Consider the following 19,895-nt stretch of genomic DNA (forward strand, 5'->3'; position numbering starts at 1 on the left):
CTCGTTACGCGGTGTTTGTGGTCGCACTCTTCCGAAACGGTCCGACCGTTTTTGGTGATTTTTTTTTTGTATATTCGGTATAGGTATGACAATAGATCGTAAAGTATTTTTCACCCTCCTAGGTCCAACCCGGGAAGGGGCTCAAACGGTGATTTTGAAAATTTTCGGCGGATAATTTTGTTTATAAATGGTATTGGTTATAGGAGAAATAATATTAGTAGAAATTAGTATTTTGTTATTTGGTTACCATTGGTTAATCGGGCAGAGCATCAGGTGTAAGCATGCATCAAATCAAATTTCCACACATACTTGATGTGCTGTCGCACATTGTCCGCGATTCGCCGTAGTCGGATTGCCTACCAGGCAGGCTGAGTTGCATCCAAAAGGAGTTGAACAATAACAATTTTTTTTTAAAGTTGTAATTTTTTACGGTCAACGAATTGAGCGGGATCAGCTATAGTATGGTATGATATTGAGTTGTTATACCACTTGTATTTTTTTTGTCACAAATTGAATTCTGGAAATATATAATATATTGTTCCCAAACAGTATTGGAACGTAATATATTACGCAACAAATATGAATTAATATAGGTATAAGTAGTCACACAAGTGAAGTGTGAAACTGATTTTGAAATTCTAATACCTGTTATTGTATTATTGATTGTTTGTTTCATGATAAAGTACCTCCACTGAGAGGTCCTTTATCATTATGTCATTTCACGTAACCGATATAGTATTATTATTTTATCGATATTGCGTGGTGTAGTTCTAGACTTAAACGTTCAAGTATCATCTAACGGATGGTGTAAATAATAAAAGTTATATTAAAGAAAATAAGACATGTACAAGCTAGAAATCGTTTTTTTTTCTTTTAAAATTTTTTTATTGATTTTAGACTAATTATTTTGTATTACTATACTGCACGTGCTTAAGTCTTACAGTTTTCGATTAGATTTAATTGGATGGTATAGTTTTTGATTGAACGAAACAGAATTGTAAAGTTTGTTTTTTTTTTTAGAAAATTAATCACGTTGCCGGTTAGTTTACCAGTCAAATTTATTTATTTATTTATATCGTGTTAAGCTGAAGTACATTGGAATACAATAGATTGACATAGAATATAACTTACAGTAAAAATTAAAAAATTAGGTAAAATACAATAAATAAAATTATAATATTATTATAGATAATATATACGGACTATAGTTTAATAAATAGACCGTTTATTGGTAACTTCTTTGGTGGTTTGAGGTTCCACTATCAAAATGTTGTCATGCATCGTTTGACCAGTACTTGGCCATGTCTATTGCCTTCTGGTTTGCCACCGTGAGGTCCTTTTCACTGCAGGTAACTGGGCATTCACAGCCAACAAATTATATAATTTATGAACTATTAAAGTCATCCCTCTGGGAGTCTAGAGGTTCGCATTCCAGGCGGAGTGTGTAACCCAAGAAGATTTTTTCACAACGTCACTTTTTAAGGTTTAACGTACCAATAGGTATTATACATATTAGGCAAGTGCGAATATAGCAAATATAATATAAGTCGACGTAGTATTACAAAATTCTGTAAGTAGTTAGACTATATTTATTATAATAATATAACTTTGGTTAAAATATGTACCTAGGTGGGTATGCGTATTTTCGCAACGTTACTCCGTCGAATTTAGACGCTAAGATAATCATAAACTTGTAATAATTAACCATAATATTATTCATATTTATGTAAATTATTATACAGAATCAACTTAGAGTAGATACACATGCAGCTACTAATGACGCAGGCGTCGTGTATAACATAATATATAAAATTGATAATTATATTAGATTTTCGTTGATAATTACATGTTACTAATTATTATTAATTTCATTTGATAATATTTAGTAATTATACCTACCTAATTTAATGATTTTGTCCACGAACTACATAAAATATTATTATAATGATATATTTTCGATATATATTATGATAAATATACGAATGTGCACTTTCTTTATCGTACCTACGCCCTGAAAAACACTAAAAACATTATCGTGTAAGAGGTAAAAATTACAAAATTACAAAACCACTTCAATCAGAAATTGCATATTGGTATAAAAATTAAAAGCGCAAACCTTTATACACCTTATAATACGTATATGTTTATTTATTTATTTCATCATAAATTATGATTACGCCCGTGAGGCAAACAGTACAGATAAAAAAAAAATATCAATAACACATAGTGTAAAATAGAACACAGTTTACGTCTTAAAATAATTCAACATATTTTTTCGTACCGAAGGAAATAACAACGTTTTGCGTAGGACTCTATAAAAAACAAGTGCCCAAATTGTTGTAACATAAAGGTACCCATATATGTTATAATGTTTTTTTTCTTCACATACAGCACATAATTATAGTATAAAGGTGAGAATAAAGAAGTGAGGATAAAATTATTGAAAATTGTTTTAATTATATTTTGTAATAATAATGAAAGAAACGCAGTCTTCATCACAACCATCTGCGCTAAATAGGTGTCTTCGATTTCATAAATTAAGTTCTTTCCACCTTTTGAAATTAATCATTATAATATTTTTTCAAATTAAATGTAAATGAGAATAATTTATTACAAAAATAATTGATAATTTATATGATTAAAATGGAATGATATAAAATGATATAAGTACCTACCTAATAACTCAGCAAGTAATAATATAGTTCGGATACGTAAATCTGCATACTTTTCGAAATGGATATTAGCAAGGTATTTTAATTATTGTTTTCGTTTTCACTACAATATAATACCTAATAAGAAAAAAATGTTTTTATTTCTATTGATCCGCAGCATTCGATGATTCACAATAACCGGTTAGTTATTTATATAATGTATTATACAATAAAACATTTTTCGTTGTAAGTTTATCAACTTTATTATTAGATTACTTATGCATATTATATATTATATATAAAACATACTTGGTACAAAATTGATTATTATAATTATGAGATAGGGGATGGGTGGGTAAAGCGGCCACTCCCAGGTTAGGTTTGTTAATTGTTGATTTTTTTGCAATTTGTTTGGTTTTAATAATATTATATATGAATATAATAAATGTTCTGTGTAAAAAAAAAAAATACAAAGTGGCCACTTTACCCACAGTGGTCGGGTACTGGCCAGACCCCATAAAGATATTATTAGGCCTATTGCATGACTCAAATTACAATATTTTAATATCCAATTGATTACTAAAAATGATTTGAATAACATTTATACTCTACGTACAGTGAATAAAACATATCTGTCATAAAAAAAACTGTAGTCTAGGATCTACGAGGCTTAGCATATCCAAACAAACATCGTTTGAAAGCTTAGAAGTTTCTGATCAAACGACATTAAATCGAATAAATAAAACCACAATAATTATTTATCTATAATTATAGTCAAAAGTATTCATCAATTCCCCAAAATCGGCGAGTCAAAAAATCGAAAAAAATAATGTTAGAACGTGAACGCACTTAACTTTCTATTCAATAATAATGTGACTGATAACAGTGATAACTTGAGTTGCATCAACAACTACGCCCGCATGATTTCAGAGCTACACAACGAAGAAAACTCAAATGGTAACTTTAACCGCACGGCCATACTGGCCACTTAATCCTCTTAGTTATTTTCCCAAATTATTATAATATTATCGATGGATAATATTTTGAAACGTTCATCTTGTTCATCACAAAAAATGTGTTAAAACATTTCTAAATGTTTCGGAACAGTCAAATTCATATTTAGCAACTAATTGCTATATTTTTATAATCCATTGAAATAAACAACTTTTAAACTTAATTGAATGAGTATTACAATTTTTTTTTAATAATTTACCGTTTTACATTTTCTAAAAATACTATACATTTATTCAACATCATCTTTGGTAACGTCATAATATAGTACGATACTTCGATTTGCTTATATTATATTATGTTTATTAATATACGCCTTAGTATATCGAGCGTTCCATGTACATAGAAGTATTATGTTTTGCATACATTCGTTGAAATAACAGTCATATTTCCATGATCTAAGTAGACGATAGACGTTGATATAAACATTTTGAGATTTTAGAAACGTGCAGTATACAGTCTTAAATGGTTTTGATTACATGTCATTATAATATAGCAGCTATATTAAACAAATTTTTCTCTCTGAAATTGAATGATTTTTCAGAAACATTAATTCGAAATAAAATATTATGATTATTCTTCATTACAGAAACGATATTATGGACATCTAGTAATATAGGTACCTGTTTTAGACGTATCATTTATTTGTTAAAAATAATATTGTCATTGAATATAAACATGAAGTCTCATTTAATCATTTGTAAATGTCAAGCTATAATATTATAACGTCTATTGGCTCGCATTATTATATAATATAGTAAATTTATAATTGCATGATATTATCTATATAATATATAGTATAATATAATTATTATAGTAGTATTATAACTCTTAATTTATAGTTTAATGAGCGTACATCAATTTATAGTTGAAAAAAATTATCACTAGTTTTTGATTATTATAATTATATTTAACTTAACATATTATCAATGCACACGTTTGATTGCCGCAATCGATCGACGAACCAAAGTGTACATTGTTTACTTATATCTTACTTTTTGGGAACAACTTAAATAGGTCAAATAATATTTTACAAGTACAAAAATATATATAATACAAAATATTAGCTGCAGTTGGACACAGCGCATAATAATTAAAATGATCCATCAGTTACAGCTGCAGCCTTGCAGTGCAGTTGATACAAGACGATTATTTTCTTAAAAATTACTTTTGTAATAATTTGATGATATTTTGTATTGCCATTATTGGATTTTAGTCGTTTCATTGTAATGCTCCGATGCGGCTGCACGTTTACTGCGATTTGGCTTGGAGCAGCTTGTTCTTTTTGTACGCTTGTTGATAGAAGTCGAAAAATAGAACGAAGAAAATGGTCGAGTGGACCAAAAGTAGGGCGGCCACTAGTTTTGGATATCCGCAGTCGAAGAACAGCACTTGGGCTGAATGGAAAAACACTAGCGTGAACTGGAGCTGTGGAAATAAATAAAACAATTTCGTCGTTAGTGACTAGAGAAAAAAAGAGTTATTTTATTATTTAGAATTTATTGCTATATTATAACAGACACGGATCCAGAGCAATTATCCAGGGGGGGGGGGGGTAGTATCCAGTAGTAAGCACACATAGGCCCCTAGTCCCTCCCCCCTTCTCCTCCTGGATCCGTCCCTGTTGAATGAATTATTATTATGAAGTGATATATCGTAGTGTCAATACAGACCAATTGGATGGTGGTCAAATGCTTCTTCCACCAGAGGTACTTTTGATATTGAGGTCCCATCGCGGACATCATGTAGTAAAAGTACATGATCACGTGGACCATATTATTCACCAAGTTCGAAAATGTTCCGTGGCCGCCTAAACAATGATATAAAAACCATTATTTATTAAACACATACATAATATTACTGCTGTTAGATTATTAATATAGTGTTACATGAACTATTCGCAACTCAGGTTTTAAATATATATGACCTAGGCATCATTATTATTTGTATATATTACCACGTTGTATTTTGTTCGATAAAAAAATAAGAATAAAATAGGTCGTCGAAATTAAAACGGTATAACAAGTCTTGCCGTTTAAAAAAAAAAAATAAAATACGGTTTTATTACGAAATGGCGTGTAAAACGTTTAAAAAATATAAAAAAATACTTTTTAAGTAGCTTAAATCATGTATTATAAGCGCACGGCGACGCTATAAATTAATTAGAAAAACTAATGACTATCGCGCGCTAATGACGTAGGTACTTTATATGCTGTAACACTAATTCAGATTTTATAATTGAATTAAATTCATCATGTATTCACGTATACGCGTATAGTGAAGCTATATATTATATTATAATTCCGTGACTGGAATATTTGTCGGAGACCGAGATCGTACGAAACCTACACGCGCGCGATTCCTTGGGGTATTTAAAACGAATACGCATTTCGAGATTTCCCACTAGCCCTGCAGGGTTCAAACTGGGTCAGAGTCATTTTCTGGGCGGGTGGTACCCGGCACACGAAATTATATGACTTTCGAACGCGCGAACAAATTCTGAATAACGTTGCGCGTTTACCGGCAATGAATTTAACGCAAATCCACGTCTCGATGGGTGTGAGCGAATGGTGGTACAGATGGAGTAAGCTGATCTGGTTGTCCTTTTTCCTCAATACGAAAAATGCCTGAAACAATACACCACGAGCATTAGAGTAATAAGAGTATATGTTATACAACTACGGCGAACAATGGTCGTTTCGAATATTTACCGTGTCGACGAACTCCGTCAATTTGGATATGTAGTACCACCAACACAAGTTAGCCATCTGAAACACGACCGGGTCGATAAATATATTATTATACTAAGTACACCATCACATAGGCCCACAATGCTTTTTTTTTTGGAGGGGGGGGGGAGAGGGCTCGTGATTTTTTCAAAAGATCATATACGTTTAGTGCTGCAAAGTACTAACATCTCAACTGGTGGGACATGGCAGAAATTTTGAGGGACTAAGTCCCCTATGTACATTATGCTTAGATGAAATTGATTTCATCCAAAATCAGCATTTATGAAAAAATTATGAAATCGGTGTATATTATTATGTATAATTATTATAGTGTGGACTGCATAATAATTTAAAACATCGATGAAATCATTCAAATTTGTCCGATATCGTATAGTGATGTCGTAGTAGACAATAATATTGACTTGATTTGCCATAACAACATTTCGTATTTCGAGTACTCAATGAAAGCTGAATCTATTACCGATTAAATGTATTGTAGCTCGGTCTGCATCATCACTGGTCACTTTGGGGATTATTTCCAGAACTCGTTTCGAATAGTTAAATTAAATTAATTTTCAAAACCAAAAGTATGCGTTATCGGATGAAATTTTAACACCAGAAACCTCCTAGGGTATTGAAATGTAGCCACCTTTGATGAAGCTGGGTATGCCCATGACAACTCAAAAAGAAAATGTCTAATTGTGGAGGTATTAAATTTTGGAAATGAGAATAGAATTTTAGAAATACTCATCATCACACTTAACGACATTGCGTAAATGGATATCAGTGCCACAGATTTACCGGTGTATTATTGGTACGTGCTCGTTATAATTACATAAACAAATATGAATATTCTGCATGGCTATACCTACATCACGAACAAATCCTACTTTACAACTTATATAGAATAATCCTAAAACAATTTACAATATCGGTATCGAATCATTTGCAATGATTTCGTGTTGTTAGCCGCTGTCCATCATCATAATAATATACAATTGAATCGCACGTGTTGACTGTACAAAGTGATTCACTGAGCAAGCTGGAATTTTTAAACATACGTACTAAAAGTCACATATTCAAATTCTTGACATTTTTTTTTTATCTACTAATATTTAAGGAGTGTTGTGTGGCGATACAAACTTCAGTTTTTCAAATGAATACCACTTTTTTAGCAATATTTATGGGATAATTTTTTTGAAAATGTTGATGTACCTAACTAGGTAATTCAAAATTTGAACGATCAGTTTATAATTCGATATTGTGGTCTTTACGTACATTTAAAAATTCCAAAAATCAGATTTTGAGTATCTGCATTTCCGAAGAAAAAAAAGGGGTGACCATACTTGGGGAATCGCACTGTATAATCGTATATATAATATATACATACCCTCAGTGCAGTAGGGTTGTGCGAATAGTCGACCGGTTGACATTTGTAGCTGTAGTCCAACAACCATCCACTCATCAAGTGCTGAAAAAATAATATTAGTTTTTTATTGATTTTTAACATCTCTATTAATTAAATAATCGACGGGTTTGCACGACAGACTACGGCATCTACACGGCTGTCAAATGCAATTGCTCGTATAGTATATTATTATTATATCTTCTGACTGCACACGGAAATAATTATTTTTCTCGAATTCTTATTTCATAATACGTATGTATTTTTCGACGAAAACTCGAAAGCACTATATTATAATATTATATTATACGCATATGTAACTAACAATATTATACATATTACACGATAGCCCCGGGGCGTGTACAAAATATACGTATACGTTCCAGTGGTCGACTGGGTGGCACAATAATTATTTTATTCATTTCATTTCTTTCTTTCTTTTTTTTTATCATTATTATTATAATTAACGGGTTCTCTGCAATTTTTAACGTTTCGTAACACTAAACACTGGCAAAGTAGGCACAGTCACTGCGGTTTGTCATCGGTAGATTAATGAAACGTATCTATACAAAGCCCATCGAATAAACGATGGAAGGGTTATGTTTTCGTTTCCCTATATGCACCTATGGTGCACGGTGTATGGGTCGCAAAGGTTACAAAATTCCTCAAAACTCACCGTAGCGTCAACAATGTTGCGCAAATGTTATAGTGTACAATACGACTGACCTACATTTGGGAATTTTTAAATGAAAAACTAATATTATATACAATTATTATATTATAATCACACAAAATAAATTAATTGGCACATATTATTATATAAAACAAAGATTATTTTAACACAACACAATTATAAACAAATAGCTAGCTTAACTATCTATTATATTTTAATTAATTTTGTTGGACATACTATGTTTTTGAATGTATACGAGTAGGAGGTACTTGTGTATAATTTCCAAGTGATGTATATCTACTTATAGATTTTTGGAAAATGTGCAATTATATTATGTTTTTTTTTGTAAGAAAACTGTTAGTCGTACAATTTGGAGCCAATTAATATGATATTAATGTTTGTAAATTTTAGTCTTGATTGTCCATGGAAGAAGTAAGGAAATAAAATAATAAGTGACCTTTATTAAGACGAGTATTAAAATAATGACAGGTATATCGTCATGAAATTGTTTTTTATCTGTTACTGAGCTAATACATCTCGAATGATTTAGGTGAATAGTACGGGTAATCAAAAATAAAATCATAGTTATTGAATTATATAATTATCGTCTATAGTTAAAAGATTAGCTGATACTTGATAATAGTTATACCAATTTAATGTGGAGATGTTACACGTTTTTTTGACACTGATTTTGTGTGGATCATATCTATTGACAAGGCCATGCAATTATACAGGCTAACGGACGATAACCAACTGCACCAACAAGGACGAACAGAGACAAATTACGGGCTAAGTACTACTATAAACGATCTATATTATAACATTATCCTTAAATTACTAATTAACGAGACAAATAAATTAAATGATACGGTTAGAATTATTTTCTAGTCGCGGTCTCTAAATCTGTCTGGTAAATCTAATAGGTAGGTACATATTAGGAAAATCGAAGGAAAATATAAAAATGTATTGTGTGTAGCACTTGCATTTAATGATAAGATTGACGAACAGCTACCAAAATTAAGGAAAATGGATAGATGTGTACTTTTGCTGTTATACAAAAATAAAATATGTTATTCATTTTCTTATACATGATTTGTATTTTATTTGAACGCCAAACTGTTAAAAATATGTTGACACCATTAGGCCTAAGTATAAACAAATGAAAAATAAATATTGTTTTTGGAATTACAATAGTTTTAACCTCGTATAAGTGAATTCTAACAAAACGTGGATTTTATGTCTATAAATAGAATAGGTCTACTATTTAAATGTCGTAACACCTTTCTGTCTTGATTATGTTATTAAATTTAACGCCAGTGAAGGCGTATCTGACGTGGATTTACTTATGGGTTACTATGTAAAAAAAGAATTAGATAACACATCTTGATTTCACCCATCCTCCGCGATAGTTAAAATACTCAACAATATAACATAATATTATTACGATTTGTATTAAATAAATATACTTAAGACAACAATATTTGCATCATCTGAGATTAATTCGAACCAAATAAGGAGTGTGGTGTGGCCCCAAAACCATCCCCCGCGTGGGTGCCGACGCGACATACCATTAGAAACCTTAGGGTCGTCCCGCCCGGCGGGTAAGTCTGTTGTGATGTTTGTGCGCAGTCTTTGCGGTACCGCTAGTTACACAAACGACAAACGCGGTGCACAAATGAATGTGATAAACGCGATTGGTCCGAAAATTATTTATAGTCCATTCGGCCGACGTCGACGACGGAGGAACAACACGTGGCGAGCGTGTGATCATGACCTCGATGCGAGTGACCCGGTGCCGTCAAGCTGCGGCTCGAGTGAAAGTGTGAGCAACGGCAGCAGCAGAAGAAGAAAAAGAAGACGACGACGAAGAAGGAAAAAGGAACGTGAGCTGGCCGGGCCGGGGTTGGGTCGGCGTGGATATTACATCACAAGGACGGCAGCAGGGCGGGCGGGCTGGAAAAGAGGGGCGTTTGTTGTCGGACCGCGTGTTACATCATACCCCGGCACACTCGCATTGCCTATGTGTTCCTTAAATTATATTATATATTATTACTATTATTATTATTATTATTATTTAATAATATAATATTTGAGTGCGCGTGACGTCACCGAGTCTGCTGTAGATATTATACTAATATTATCATGATAAAATATATTAAATCCGTTTACCTTTTCACATACATTTTTTTTTTTTTTGAGAGTTAATTTGGTTATATAATATTGAATTTTTCTACGCATCTACATTGAAAAAAAAAACATTTTCCGAACGAAATTTGAGTTAAACAAATTCTGAATTCGATATATTTTATAATATTATTAAGAAATGTCACGAATCAACCCACGTTAGGATAATTTAGGCTAGTCTGCGATATTCCTATGCGTGGTCACATAATATTATGTAAAAAATTAATTATGGTCATAGGAGGTGACCAAATTTATATCATGTTAAATGTTATTGAAAAAAAATGTTATCGTTTGACTGAAAAAATATATTATTATTATTAATATTATAAAATATAAAAAGCGAAAAGTCATCACTGTGTAGTGGACGTTCTGATTTTATGAACTGTATATAAATAATAATATTTGGTACCCACTTCGGTTGCCGACAACTTACTATCGATCAACGTCTCATCAATATTCGATGACCAAACTCTACATGGGAACGCTAATGATTGTAGTACATAAATCCTAAGGCAACATCTAGAACGCCACTGAATTTATAATAATACTCCACGCACATAAAACATGTAAGTACGCTCGGAGCGCAACAAGTTTGGCCGCGAGTGCCGAAACCGCACGGGGCTGATGGTTTTCAGGTTTTTTACGTCTTATTATTCCATAACATTGCGTCGCGGCGTGACCAACTTTTGAGCGGCTGAAAAGCCTGCAGGAACAAAGGACGAAGTCGTATAATAATACGCAGCAGCGTATCCTTTTTCGGTATCTCCGACGCGTGGTTGTGTAATGATATTATATATTATTATCGTAACAATTTCGCGGATTTCAATGTCGAAGTTTGGTTTCCGTCGAAACGACGAGAAAAAAAACTATCTGGATAGAAATGGGTCAAGGTCAGATACGTCTACAAACTCCCCGCAAGCGAAGAAATCGCAACGTAGAGCTTCCGCGACAATCCGTGTTCGTCCTTTCGTCACGTCCACTCTTGCGGTTGTCTGCAGCCATATAATATTATTACGTGAAAAGGTGTCTTTGAAAAATAATATAAATTATACCGTACGAACTTAAACGACTGTCTCTGTGATAACTGATAAGACACAACAGTCAGAGTCGAGTCTTGTCCCAGATAACGTTCTTCCTAATTGTCGCTTATATAATGGATTAGTGAATATAATACCCAAATTACACCTATTTTAATATTATAATATATTAATATAGGAACAAATTTCAAAATTCATAAGAACTGAACATTTTTTTTTTATTAAATCGCTAACAAAGTACTTCAGACTATACGTCATTAATTCCGGTTCTCTGTATATTATAACTGTGATGAAACGCAACTCGGTATTTGTGAGTACCTAACCTAACCTAACCTGTTAGATTATTATTATTATTATTGTACATACCTACCTATATATTGTTTATTTTTTTTCAGAAGTTCTGATAGATTTCACCTATACGGAATAGGTTAGCTCGCATTATATAACTGAATAAACTATTATTATTTACTATTTTATACCTATGGAAATATTATTATACATAATATATACCCGTCGTCCGAAGAAGATTCTGACCCACTGACACTCAAAACCATTTATTTCATTCCATCACACACCTCTCTGACTTTCGTTCTTTGGTGTTAAGACGTGTTTTTATTATGCAACGGTTTAATATTATGATTGATAACAGAATTTAGAATCTTGTGAGAAATGACGTTTGAAAGTCGAGGTGATCGTTATTATTTTTAATTTTTGCAATAGGTCCTACCTCCCACAGCATGACGAGACTGAAGATGACTTGGCCAGCATTGTACCACACTAGTATATTGTTCAGTTTGAAGGGTTTTCGGTTGGCCATTACTTTAGGCCCCAGGTATGTGACGATATATAAGTATGTGATGACCATGATAAGTGTTGGGAACGGGCTGTCCATCAATGGCCAGTCGTTCACTCGGGGGTCTGTATTAAAAACGAAAAACATTTTTTTTTTGTAACTAAAAATTATTATTGGGATTGTAAAATGACATGGTTAAGTTATATATTTTGTAAGTTTTGTGTAATATAATTAACTATATTACATATTATATATTATGAAAAAAAAATGAAGGAAAATGTACCGCTTATGGAGTCCACAAGGTTTATATATCTGTCGATGGCCATGTTCACCAGAACCGACGCCATGTTTCATTCGTGTTATCTAAAACAAAACAAAAAAACAGATTATGTCAAAAATATTACATTTATTTTCACGGTGGAGGATCTGATATTTTGTCTGGGTCGTTTCAAGGAAATTATTGCAAGGTCTTGGTCAGTTCTGTGGTGAGAAGTACGTCTTACACAATTAATGTTCTCACTATTATTTTTCAAATTAACGTTTGAAAGTTGTTATACCTACCAGCTTCCCTAAATTCACAATAAATAAAAATATGTTAATTAACGTCTAAACATACTATTTTAACTGTTATACTTCCTACACTGGTAATAATATCGAGAATAAAATATATATTAAACATTGTCAACTACATATTTATAAAAGTATTATTTTTGTTAGCTCGACAATTGAGTGTGAAACAATATTAGGGATATCTACGGATTTAATAATAATATCGTCTAAAATATTTGTATGATTTGAGTTTTAAATAAGTAATAAAACTAAGTGAAAATTAAATTTAAAAGGGTGTCGCAGTTTGGACGGCGAACGAGATTTTAATTCTGTTGTTTAAGAAACATTTACCTGGACGCTGTAAGTAGGCATATTATGATATTATTAAAATATATGGTTTGTTATGATAATATGATTAGATAGGATGAAAAACCCGGTGACGTACGGTTTTGTTTACGACGGATGGCGTTTAATCGCACACATTAAGACACAATGACAACGATTTAGGTAAATTTTTAATTTGTCTGCCGTGAAATTGCAGTAGGACAATAACTCACGGCGTGAATAAAAAAGCGGACAAAACGCGGTCAAAAAAAAAAAAAAAAATGTAAAAAATAAATGATAAAATTGCTGAAGAAAACCCATCGCATTAATAGCTGCACCGTGTGTTGGGCGTTGCTCTAAGGTCATATTGTTATTATTATTATTATTATTATCATTCATCACAGAAACGACAGCAAGTGATATTGCGAGTACATAAGGTCACTTGCCGAAGACGATTTTATTTTGTAGGTAGGTATCCGATGTCCTGCAGTGCACTACGATCGCGTACAAATCACATTATTATCATGGATCCACTAATAATAATGTAACATTTGTAAATCGTAATGATTATTATTTCTCATATACCTACTGCTCGCATGTAGGTCGAGGTATCGCGTATCGATCGCGTAATTACATTATTGATGGTCAATTTATTAATACAACAGCAAGAATAGTGAAACCTGTAGACATATTACAGTAGCGCGTTGATTATACATAGGTACGCACACATGATGTATAGGTACCTAAGTCAGTACCATATAATATAGCGATAATAATAATTATAGTAGGTTATGTAAACCCTCGGGTGGATTTGTACTCTACAGTCTAGAGAATAGATATATTATTATTATGGAGACTAGGTACATAATAGGTATACTATATGGATTAAGGGTTTTACAAAATAGGTACCTTAAAGATGTCAAAATATTATTCTATAGGTATATTATCATTGTTGTGCGGGTGTTGCTGACCAAAATTCAAAATAAACTTCGTGAACTGCCGATAAAAAAAAAATCTTATGATTAGGTCGCACACGAACTACTAAGTAGTCCAGACGAAATAATATTGAAAATATTGTATTATATAATATAGCTAGGTGTAAGTGGTGTAACATGAATGTATTAAACGTCCGCTGAAAAAGATAACGATAATGCGGCAATGAGATTTATTGGCTACAACCACGGTTATCAACTGGTTATAAATTACCTGATAACCGTGGTTACAAATGAGTTAATAACCGTGGTTACAACCGAACGCGAAACTATGGTAAAAGCCAAATTATTATTATGAACGATATCATGCGGAATTCGACCGTAATGTTGTTCGGTACAATCGAGTCCAATGGAAAAGTAATTACATTTTCCTAAAATACTTAACACACACCATCGATACGAGAAAAAACTATACTTATATATTCGTCGTATGCTGTTAACATTACGGTACTTCCTGGAGCCAAAGCAGAAATACGCAAATCCAAGTAAACAAGAATAGGAAATCTGTCTCGGTGGATTGCACGCGGCACCCCGCTTTAAACTATTTAGGTCTTTCACGAATATACAAAATAATTGTGAGTTGCTTTTTGATATTTCTTCGCAATTTGTCAAGTAAACAAATATGATCCACTTTTAAACACTTTCAACGGTTCATCATTAATAACAATATTGTTGTAAACGTTTCAAGTGGGCAGTCCACAAGTTACAACGATAGCCCTAAACGCTATTGCTCGGTTGGTAATACGAAATCATGTAGCTATAATAACATAATATATTATGATGTGATTTGGATTTGATAAAAATAGCTGTACGGACGCTTAATCGTTTTTGCAACTCAATATAAGTACACATAATGACTCTAGCATTATGATTATACTTTCACAATTAGGCAACCGATACCGATTGAGTCAAAGAAATGAAACGATCATAAGTACCTATAAGTATAGTACCCGAAAATAGTTTTAATCGTATTCAAAATTGTAAAAAAGAAAACAGTCAATAGTGTATAAAAATTGTTGACAAAACAAAAAATTCTTCTCGAAAGCCTAAAACTGCAAAGCTATTTTTTATTTAAGTGAACGTCGTACTCGCGTGTATTGCTCCGCCCTACTGATGCATAACATACCAACTTTTACGTTTAGCAGTAAATAGTTTGTGTTGCTAACTTAAATATACTAGTGATTTATCAAACTTAAAGGTAAGAAAATTATTGTCTCTCTCGTTGATTTTGACAATATTTTAATTTTTAGTCGAGTTACGACCATTTTTAAATACTTATATATTTTTATATATTATATTATTCTTAATTGAGAGAGAACACAGATAATGTTTTTACCTTTGTGTTAGATAATAGGTAAATTCACTCTAACAAAGTAATATCTAAGCTAACAACGCAAAATTGGAACTGTTTAATGAAAATTTGCTAAGTCGTCCAGTTGTAAGACGGAGGCAGCACTGTGCGGGTGTGACCTCTTAACATTTTACATAATGAGAAAAATTGAAAAATTACAAAAATTGTTCGCGTTAAATTAATATGCTACGGATAGATTTTCGACGAAAAATGTATTTCATGTTATGTGATCACATATGCCATTTTTAAATAAAATAGTATTTTAGACAATATTTTTTTTTTGATGAAGTTTTATTTCATTCATTCGTACGAAGACAATTTATAATTATTGGCACCCGCTTAATGTTTTAATCAATTCGAATTGATTTTAAAATCATGCAAAATGTGAGGTTACAAAAAACCCTGTAAGATTACCAAGACAAAAATACTGTATTTTTAAAATCATAACGCTCAAATCGGTTAACTAGACGTAAATTAAATCACATATTAATTTTAATTAAATGTCCAATAATTACATGAACAGTTATTATAATACTTATATTCACTGGCTAATTTACAATACGATGTAAGTATTTTGTTTTTAATTATCTACCTACTTTTTATTGAATAGTTGTAAAATTGACTTAATATAGAAATAGAAAGTAAGTTAACTGCAGTATTTACCTTGGGACGTAATAATATTATAAATAAGTTTGAACTATGTAGAACATGTATTTAATTGTATATATTTTTTATCATTAAACCGTTATTTTATGCTAAAACCCGTACAAGAAGTATAGAAAAAAAATATAAGTATATGCTATGCAATATTTTTTAAATTATACTAATAATAATAATAATTATTATTGTTTATCAAAATATTATATTAAACACATATTATTATGTAGTATGTTGAGAACATGAAAATCGTCCTTTGAAGTAATTATTGTTTCCAATCTGACCAACCTCAGTCGAAGAGGAATTTGCCAATAATGCGTACAATAATGTTTGAAGACCTTGTACATTTTATTGGTCATAAAAATCTAATAATTGGACTTTTACCCGGAGAACCTTTGTTTAAGTCTTCGGATATTATTCAAGCCCCCCCCCCCCGTACCTAGCCAGTACATAATATTATATTATTATTCGTATTATTTGGTACTTATAAAATTTAAATTTTTGTTGTACATCGTTGGAAACATCATACGTAATGCGCATACGAAGTAAGCAACCTATTTCCTGCGTGATCCTTTCACTCTCGAGCCTGTCCGACTATCAAATAGGTACGCTTGAATCATAGAGTTTACGTGATATTATTTCATCATTGTAGGGTTCTGCTCGTCAGCTATTCAAAACAAACCTCTAAAATAAACATCGGATGGCAGTAAATTGTGAACAGTTAAAATTGTCTACAAGAGGGACGTCCGCAATTGTAGAGAAATAAATCAAAAATCTTTATAATATGTAGATACCTACATATCATAAGTATTCTGGATTCCCCCAGTAAATAAGATTATAAAAGTATTATTATTGATTTTTTTTTAATATTGTGTCACTTTTACTCAATTTACAAAACAAATATTATGATATACTATTAATATGATTAGATTTTATTTGTCCTAAATATTAATTCAGTTAATTTTTTTTATTAGGTAAATTTAATTGTTTGCGATTGTTGAACACTCCACTGTTGTGTGTCTTATACGTTAAGTGCAACGCTATTTTTTAAACTGAAAATTTCAGCTGTCGAACATAAAAACATTTAAAATAAATAAATTTTTATTAGTTATATGAAGGCATACTTATTTTTAAATCTATATAACATGTAGTTGTTAAATGAATCTTTACTTCCCACTTTTGATAATTTTTAATATTATATTTTAATGTAAATACAAATACTATTATAATATAAATACATATGTGTATATTAATGTCCGACGGAAAGCAAAATATCATCAAGGTGGGACCGGTTTATGGCGTTTAGTGTTCACTGTATCAGACGTTACAACAGCCATTGATTAAATTTGCAGTATTTATAATCAATGTAACAGCAGCTACATAACTTTTTGCCGGGCAATTTCAAATTGCCCGTTATTATGAATGTGCCCACAGCAACCAGTTAATGAAGATTTCACTGTTGATATACTTATTAAAGTCTATAGAACCTTTACGTGTAATTAGTGTAAAAATTATTTAAAAAAATATATTTACATAAGAATTTTTCGCTAAAATCAAACCGATTTTTATAGTATTTAATATTATCAAACGTGTTAGTAATACCTATACATAATATTATATAATTTTATCGATATTTAATTTTGTTTATTTTGACCGAATTATTATGAATTTATTTATTTTCTTCTCTAGTAGGTAATAGGTATCGACAGTTATGCTACCTACACATTATTATACATTTTGGGGCTTAAAACACTTTTATACACACTGCAACTTTGACAACCACTGCAAAAATCCTACAACCATTTATATAATTTGTTACATAAATACACACGTCCAAATAATATGTACCTATATAAATGTATTATGTAAAATAAAATTGTTCGTTTTTCTCTGGCAACGTGTAGTTATATAGTGTGTAAAATACTACAATATACACAAAATAATATATTATATTCGGTGTATTTAACACGGATATGAGCAGTTAAATGATACGCGATTCCTAAACTAGTTTAAAGCATATTGACCTAGTGTGGCGATTTCTATAAAAATACATACACGGGGTTATGTAATTTTTAATAACTTGCTGTGTACTTTTTAACGCAACATTCACTTACACTATAAGAGTATCAACTTGTTATATTATTATTATCATAACTACGTAAATGAAAATAAAAGTAAAATAATAACATTACATTTTACTGACTTTTAGCTTTTCTGATATTTTTAATAATATACGTAAGCATATTCAATATAATAATTAGACTACACTAGTTGCTTAAGTGACAAACTACCACATATTTTTTTGGTTACAAAACTACACAGCAAAATATACCTATATGTAAACCCACACGCCAACTCATAATATATTATAGTTTGTAAAACTCGGTTAAACAAAAAATGAAGTATTCCGTATTTTATATGGTTGTTTAGCAGGTATATACCCAGTAACTTAATGAGGATTACGAGGCTGAACCAGAAAATATTTATACCTACCGCGTAGCAAAAAGTTATTTTAACAATAATTTGACGACATAATAATAACACGAGTTTTCAAAGATTGAATAATCAATAAAACAATATTTTTCTGCCTCGTGCAGGATGGAATAGATAATAGGAAACGACCGTTTTGATTGATTTATATACCTATATATACCTATAACGGTGGACTACAAGCATATTGTTTACAAAAAATGTATAGGTAGGTACCTGAGTTTCGTTTGTGCAGTCACAGTAGTCAAATCGAAGTTCTCCTGACGATTTTTCGCTGCACTCCTGCCCAAAATACTGTGATAAAAATGGATGACGTTCGCATCAGGTGAACCACTGGAATTCGTCACCATTCACAATAATTGCGGTGAAAAAACGTTTTGTCACAAGCATAATATTTGAAGTTAAACACTCGTATGAATTAAAACAATATATTGAGAAAACAACAGTGAATATAATATTTTTGTGAAAAATAATGAGCTAAATGCAGACGAAAATGAAAGAGGTACGACGACGAGCCTGCAGCGCCAGACTGGTTCGGGTTTAGGTTCGAGCTCGCGGACTCTCGACAGAAATGAAAGTGAAAAAAAATGTAAAATAAATATATACGGTTATTACAACATAGGAGGCATATGTCTGCCCGTTCGCTGGTTATATACTCGCGTAATCCGCATTAACTTCCCCACTCAGGCACATGTATATTATATTATGTACCTATATAGGCTTGCTGGCGTAATTATTTGTTTTGAGGGTCAGAACTGGGATGAGTCGAAATCGACTCCTTCTTTCTTTCTCTCTCTCTCTCTCTCACTCCCTCCCTTACCCTTTCCCCGAGTTCATAGCACGCATTTCTATACACCTACCTATCTACGCACAATTCATAATTATTGACCTTTACAGCGCACTTGACTTCTTTTTTGTCTATATAAGCACTTTGTCCGATTGCCTTGACTTGTGGAAATATATATATATATATTATAGCACTGTAGTTTCCCGGACAAAATATAATTATTTCAAAAATTAATATTGTAAAACAACTCTAAAAAACATTA

At 31.6% G+C, this 19,895-nt stretch overlaps 1 protein-coding gene across 1 annotated transcript; it reads right to left on the reverse strand.

Annotated features, from left to right (window-relative positions):
• Positions 1-3,828: 3,828 nt before the first annotated feature.
• On the reverse strand, positions 3,829-19,469 carry LOC132950353 (elongation of very long chain fatty acids protein AAEL008004-like). Its single transcript, XM_061021770.1, has 8 exons — positions 19,063-19,469; positions 12,767-12,846; positions 12,418-12,608; positions 7,782-7,862; positions 6,374-6,430; positions 6,184-6,289; positions 5,336-5,472; positions 3,829-5,090 (listed from the first exon to the last, which is right to left on the reverse strand). The coding sequence occupies exons 2-8, from the start codon at positions 12,828-12,830 to the stop codon at positions 4,914-4,916; spliced, it is 813 nt and encodes a 270-aa protein (XP_060877753.1). The 5' UTR covers positions 12,831-12,846; positions 19,063-19,469; the 3' UTR covers positions 3,829-4,913.
• Between the last annotated feature and the right edge of the window lie 426 nt (positions 19,470-19,895).

This window comes from Metopolophium dirhodum, chromosome 8 (genome assembly GCF_019925205.1).
Source record: "Metopolophium dirhodum isolate CAU chromosome 8, ASM1992520v1, whole genome shotgun sequence".
NCBI lineage: Eukaryota > Metazoa > Arthropoda > Insecta > Hemiptera > Aphididae > Metopolophium > Metopolophium dirhodum.